At 40.3% G+C, this 6,699-nt stretch overlaps 1 protein-coding gene across 4 annotated transcripts in view; it reads right to left on the bottom strand.

Annotated features, from left to right (window-relative positions):
• Positions 1–815: 815 nt before the first annotated feature.
• Positions 816–6,699, bottom strand: part of drd3 (dopamine receptor D3) — a 62,891-nt gene continuing 57,007 nt past the window's right edge. For all 4 annotated transcript variants that reach the window (XM_062974757.1, XM_062974755.1, XM_003219143.4 and 1 more), the window contains one exon: positions 816–5,516. In XM_062974757.1, the coding sequence (XP_062830827.1) occupies positions 5,320–5,516 (197 nt within the window). In that variant the 3' untranslated portion in view covers positions 816–5,319. The remainder of the gene's footprint in view (positions 5,517–6,699) is intronic.

The following is a 6,699-nucleotide window of genomic DNA, read 5'->3' as shown; positions in this document are numbered from 1 at the left end:
AATGCTGCACTTGCAGAACTCAGGCGGTGCTGTATTTCAGTGTCAATGTTGACTTTTGTGTGGAGAGACGGCTGCCAAGGTAGAGAAAACTACAGATGTGAACCAACTGCTAGGATGACTAAGGAGAACAACTTGTTCTCTCCATACCTGTCTTTTTTTTTGGCTGGTCAGCCCAGGATGGGATGCAGTAATATCTCAGCTACAACAAATATTACTAATACATCTATCTATCTACACAGGAGGGAAACTTTCCACTTCATTTAAAAAAAGTGGTGGTATGATCTCTTTCTCAAAAAGAGTTCCTCTGGACTTTAACAACAATACATCAGTGTCAAATCTTCCTTTGTGGAGCAAGATGATTCAGAAGGCAGTTGCTTTCCAACTCCAGTCTTGAATGATACAGGTTTTCTAGACCCATTTCAAACCAGCTTCAGAGCAGGATAGAATTGAAATCACCTAGGCAGCAAACTGAGCAGCAAGCACATACACAGCATCCTTTGTACTGTAGTGCTTTACTTTTACATTTGTATCTGAGTATGTATATATGAAGATATACAGTTTTGAGTTATGATATCCACTTTTTGGCACTATGTAAGCGGCCTCCCTGTGAGGATTTAGATGCCCAAGAGTATATCAATGGGAAAGAAATACTATAGTATTGGGACTCCCCCCCCCCCCATTAAGTAAAGATCAACATCAGCATGATCATCTGTCTCATCAGCTAAACCTGTGATTAAATTCCACACATGTTCCTTCATCTCTACATGAGTGCCCAATTCCTTAGAACTATAGGCAAAGGGAAAATGGATTAGACATTTGGGAAAAAATTAAGCTTTATTTAGTTATGGTGTGTGTTTTCTCTTACTCTCTGGATTCCATCAGTATAATTATCCAAGCTTCTTTGGCAAGAACTGAGCAGAAGCAAGCATGTATTTCAACATAAACTGACAACTAAAATTCTCTTGGTTCACAAAACATAAGCCAACTCAACAGGAATAAGAACATAATGCAGATCGATCAATAGTATGGTAATGAGAACAGGTTGAGCTTCCTCTATCCAGAAATCTAAAAGCCTCCAAAAGCTGAAACTTTTTTGCCATCAGCGACCCTCTTCCACTTTCAAGGCAGCACAGGCATTTCTGCTCATTAGCCTCTCTGCAGCCTCAGCTGGAGAGAAACCGAGGATTTGAGAAATGAACCAGCAGGAAGGCTGCTGACACCTTGAAGGCAGAGGCAAGCAGCTGGCAGCAAAAGGAGAAGGATCTGTGAAATGGAAAGGGATGTGGATTCACATAGAGAACTGCACTTGAATCCCTCCCATTTCACAGATCCCCGTTCGTCTCTCTCTAACCTTGTGTCCCATAAATAACACAAGTAGCAAATGAATGAGACATAAAAATATTCCAGAAATGTACTGTTCCAAAATACAATAAATAAATCAAAATAGAAAATGATATTGCCACAAAGTATTTTGGATAAGGGATACTCAACAAGGCAGAGTAGCAGGTAGAATCTTTCATTCACTCCAGTACACACAAACATACACAGAAAGGGGGAAAGAATGGAGTTAGAATATTGTGAGGCATAACATAAAAAATAGGATGCCATCCCTTGATCCTTCACAGTCACCTACTGATTAGATTAGCTGAACTGCCATCAGCATAGAACAGGTCTCTGCATTTGAAAAGCCATGTGGCACATAGATAGGGTTCTGAGGTGAGAAGAGACAGGAGCCTGTCCCTTTAATGGGGACATTAAATGGGGCCGGGCTGTGGCGCAGGCTGTTGAGCAACCAGCTGCAGCCAGCTGCAACAAATCACTCTGACCAAGAGGTCATGAGTTCGAGGCCAGCTCGGAGCCCCGCGTTTGTCTTGTCTTTGTTCTATGTTAAGGCATTGAATGTTTGCCTTATATGTGTAATGTGATCCGCCCTGAGTCCCCTTTGAGGTGAGAAGGGCGAAATATAAATACTGTAAATAAATAAATAATGGCTGCATAGGAATATCAGCAGGTGTTGCTTTTATGAGTGTCAACACATTCCAAACTCCCCTCTTCTACATAATCATTAAAGAGATAGGAGCTCTGACTCTTACTTTATCTGGCAACTCTACATAAGAGTTCTAACTTCAGTCTGATACTTCGGTCCCATTCATAATACACCATTATTGTACTGTGATTCCATTTTAACTGCTATGGTTGCACCCTAGGGAATCATGGGGTTTGTAGTTTATTGAGGTACTCGGACTTGCCAGCAAATAACTTTAAATTCCTTCTCCCAAATAATTTTGGTACTAGGATTCCATAGGATGGAACCATAACAGATAACGTGGAATCATGATTCTGTAGTGTCATGGCCACCTCAGATAGTGAGCAAAAGGAGTTGTTTGAAGGGCCAACAGTGGAGATGGAGGTCAGCGGCTCCCAGCAGTTGGCTATGTCCAGCTCAGCCATTGCTGCAGATGAGCCTTCAGCAGAAGCAGGCACTTCCTAGCAGTCTGGGCAAGCTTCTCTATAGGAAGCTGAAGCAAGATTTCTGAGCAAGTTACAGAGGGATTAGTCATACCCACACCTCTAGAGCATAAGAAAGAGCAAGCAAAGTATTACAGATCTCAGAGATCAGCTGAAAAACAATCCAGAATCAAGCAACAGCTAAAAATTTAAGACAAAAAGCCTTCAGTGTTGCAACCCTTTGTGGAGTATAACGTTGTTTCCCAGTTGGAGTTCAATGCCTGCTTCTTGTCATTCTGGGACCTGACTTTATTGGTGATTTACTCAAAGACTTCTGCTTTGACTTCTAGTATTTTAACTTCTGGCTCTGGTATCTTGTTTGTTTGAGTTGCATGTATCTGTCTCTGGACTGGACTTCTGACTGTTCTGATGTTTTTTGAGGATTCTGGTGATTGGCATTTATGACCCTGGACTATTGACTTGGCTATCTCAGTGAGTTTGTTTGGACTTTGTTTCCACACCGTGGTTCAGTTTACAATATACAGTGCTATAATTATGTGGTAGGAAAGTGCCTCAGGTTTGTTGATATGGATTTTTATTTACTCATCTGTTTTCTAAGGCTCAATTTCTTAATCAAATGCTGAAATCTATCTTATTTTCTCTCTGAAATCCTTTCCCCTTAGTCTGTCTTTTTACACCATAGTACGTATGTGTTGAAATGATGTGGTTGCCTTTGGCATAAAATGCTGGGACATTGGGCATTTGGTATCTTCGTGTACTCACTCTGCCTGTGACCTCTACTATCTTTACACATTTGCCTTTATTTTATTTATTTTTCCTAAGGAAAAATATTGTGATTGTTTCAGACTGATTTGTCTGGTTTGTCGTTAAAAGGATTTCTCTTTCCTTTCTCTTTGTCTCCATTCTCTTTCTGTTAAACATTGCTCTGACTTGTGATGCTTATTTTGCAATGAACACAGAGATTTTAATAACTTAGTGAATAATAAAGATTGATGGCATTCCACATACCTTCACATTTTTCATTCAACAAGGCTTCTCTTTCTAAGCTGGTTTTGCTTTGCGACATTGAGATCGCACTCTGTGATGCAGACAACAATCCTAAAATTGTTCCAGATCGTCAGTGCAAAAATAAGGCATACTTGTCAAAATGAATCCTCAGTTACCTGAATCCTGTTGTTAGTCCCAGTGACTAAAAACCCATTGAATCATGGTGATGTGCATAGAGGGGAATGATGTTCACTTTCATTAGTTATGAAACCATTAGCCTTTAATGGTGTCTCTGAACTTTTCTTCTCTGATGTTACACAGAAGCAGAGTAACCTTAGACCAGGAGCCAAATGCTAAGCAAAATAATGGGAGCTTTTTACAGTGACATTCCAAGGTCCATGATACAATTTTGTTAAAAGTAGGAGCTTTGTGATCATACAATTATTATAACATTTGTGGCTTATGTTGTTCATATTCCTCTCTGTTTTAATTTCTTATATTGAAAAGCAGAATGCCATTTCTCTGAGCACAGATATTATATCCTTATTCATCATGAAATTAACAACCATATCACTAAAGCTATAGTTTCTGCTCCTGGAGACCCATTCAGTTGGATCCATACTGTGCTGTACAGGAACATAACCAGATGCTCCAGATGTGAACCTACTATGCTGTACAAGATGTTGTACTTCTGGAAAGTATCATAATCTGATGTATTTCTCCTTCTTCTCAGTTCCTAACACCATGGCTTAATCCATTCAGGGTGGTCCCCCAGCTATCAGTGTAGCATACTTTGGGGTGCCATAGGGAGAAAGAGCAATGATATTTTCCATCACCATATTATGTGATTAACTTTGAATCCAATCTAATAAATATAGTTAGGAGTACATTTGTCTCTGAAAATCCTACTGACATGTAATGGGATCAATTTTCAGATAAGCAATGTATTTTTCATAAAGAAAAAGAATGCATGATTTCAAAAAATATAGAGCAGTTGATCAAGAGCATTTATTTTATTTATAGTGTGTTGGTAAAGCAGAAGCTGTTCTTTTTTGCTTTGTCTGGCACCCGTCCTTATGTTTTTTGAATGAACAGCTACAAAATCTAAGCAACAATATTTCAGTGACTGATACCAATCAACTCCTCCTTGCACATGTTTTACTGCACAATATGATATTAAATACAGTGGTGTAAATCCAACATAATGTTACCAAGTTGCAATGCGCTGGACTATTGCATGAGCAGTTATACAAAGTGATGGTTGCAAGAGGTGCTACAACCAGTTGTGAAACCGAGTTGCTGTGAGTTTTCCAGGCTGTATGGACATGTTCCAAAAGCCTTTGACAACACAGTTATGAAACCACTTACTCAACCTCTTGTGCAATTAAAGGCTAGAGAAATATGTAAAATGCTCGGTCTTTTGAATTGTGTGCGCTTGCATTTTGTTGTACAATCCACAGTTGGTAAATTTCATGCTACTTGTATATTTGTTCTCTACTTAAATAGACCAATTTCCAGTTCCTGATCAATCCAGAAAGAATTGCTTACAAAAGATGTTGGAAGCATCTGAAGCTTGGAAGCAGTTACCTGTAATGAGTTATTTTGGGGTAGGAAGGCATAATGAAGTCACATTTACTCTTTTTTTTTCTGCACCAATGTTTAACAGAGAACTGATGAAACCCATTATTATAACAATACTGCCCCATGGCAGCTTGCAGCAATAAACTATTGGGAAAAAGAGTCTTAACATTCTTTCACACTGATGAATGAGAAAACCCATCCTATGTATACAGATCCATCTCAGCTGCACCATATTGTTCTCCACCATCAATGGGAAATGATACTATGTCGCTCTCTGCATCTTTAGCAATACAGGATCTTGAGGAAAGCTTTACGGAACTCGTTGTTGAAGGTTGTGTAGATAACTGGGTTGAGGGCACTGTTGACATATCCTAGCCATGTGGTAGCACTGTATACCTCTGGAGAAATATGACAAGCTGAGCAGTGGGTATTCAATATGTGTATCAAGAAGAATGGCAACCAGCAGACAATGAAAGTCCCTAGGATTGAATAGAAATGAGATATCGTCACCACTTTTAGCTCAAAAGTGCTTCATTCTCAGGATAAATCTGTGCTCGCGGAAGCCTGTGATCCAGTCTATCACATTTAAGGCAAAGAGGAATGCTGGAAATACTTAATGAGTTCATGTAGAGCTCACACATAACTCTTGGCATCTTCACTAGAGTTGTGCGCAGAATTTGTTCTTACCATTTCTACCGTTTCTTTTGTGTCTCTGCTGGAGAATCATATTCACTTAGAGAATAAGGAGAAATTGCATATCCTTCTACAGGGTTCAGATAAAAACTATTTTAAAACTGGCCCTTTTTACGCAAAAAGCGCTGGCCATTCGTGAGAAGATAGAAGCTGTGAGCTGATACATTATTGCCATTAACAAAATCCAAACTTAAAATTTACTATGGACAAGACACTTGTTTTACTTACCCCTGTCCTCGTTCAAACCTTACCTTAGGAAATTACTAATTTTAACCTTTTTGCTCTGTATTTGTCTAGGAGCGGGTTATTAGGCCGCAGGTCGGGATGTTTTGTATCCTTACATGGTTTTATTGTATGTAAGTGTGTACGTATTGTATGTTTTACATGTTTTGATATGGTCAAAAGTGACTAATCAATAAAGAATTGTTGTTGTTGTTCTTTGGGAGCACGAAACAGGAATTCCCCTCCACGCATGAAAATCTGCTTGACACGAAAACCTGCTTTTGTCTGCAGCTGAGTGCCTCCCAGAACTTGCCTTGGAAAAAGTGTGTGTGTGTGTCATGGCGTGCAGGCAGGTCCGGAAAGTGTGCACGTCTGCAGCCGAGTGCCTCTTACTCTAGAGTAAGAGGTGCTTGTCTGCAGGCACACTCCAGGCATGCCTGCACACCACACCACACAAGCACTGTCCTTGGAAAGATCCGGCCTCTGGAAGAAGGAAGGCCGGAAGGGAACTTCTTTCTCTGTGACTTGGAGTGAGGGGCCTGTGCAGAGCGGGTGGAAAATAGTGAGGGGGACTCCTTTTCCGGTCCCTAATCAGTGAATTAAGGCAACAGGGATTAGAAAGAAGGAGGGCGCCTACAGTCAAGCACCTCTTCCTAGTCTAGAGTAGAAACAGCAGATAAGAAGTCTCCTTAAAGCATGCGTCGGGAAAGGGAGCCTGGGTGAGAAACCCCTCCCATAATGGTCAGA

Source organism: Anolis carolinensis, chromosome 3, assembly GCF_035594765.1.
Source record: "Anolis carolinensis isolate JA03-04 chromosome 3, rAnoCar3.1.pri, whole genome shotgun sequence".
Classification (NCBI taxonomy): Eukaryota; Metazoa; Chordata; class Lepidosauria; order Squamata; family Dactyloidae; genus Anolis; species Anolis carolinensis.
The sequence above is the reverse complement of the archived record's forward strand: the minus strand, read 5'-3'. Positions and strand labels throughout refer to the sequence as shown.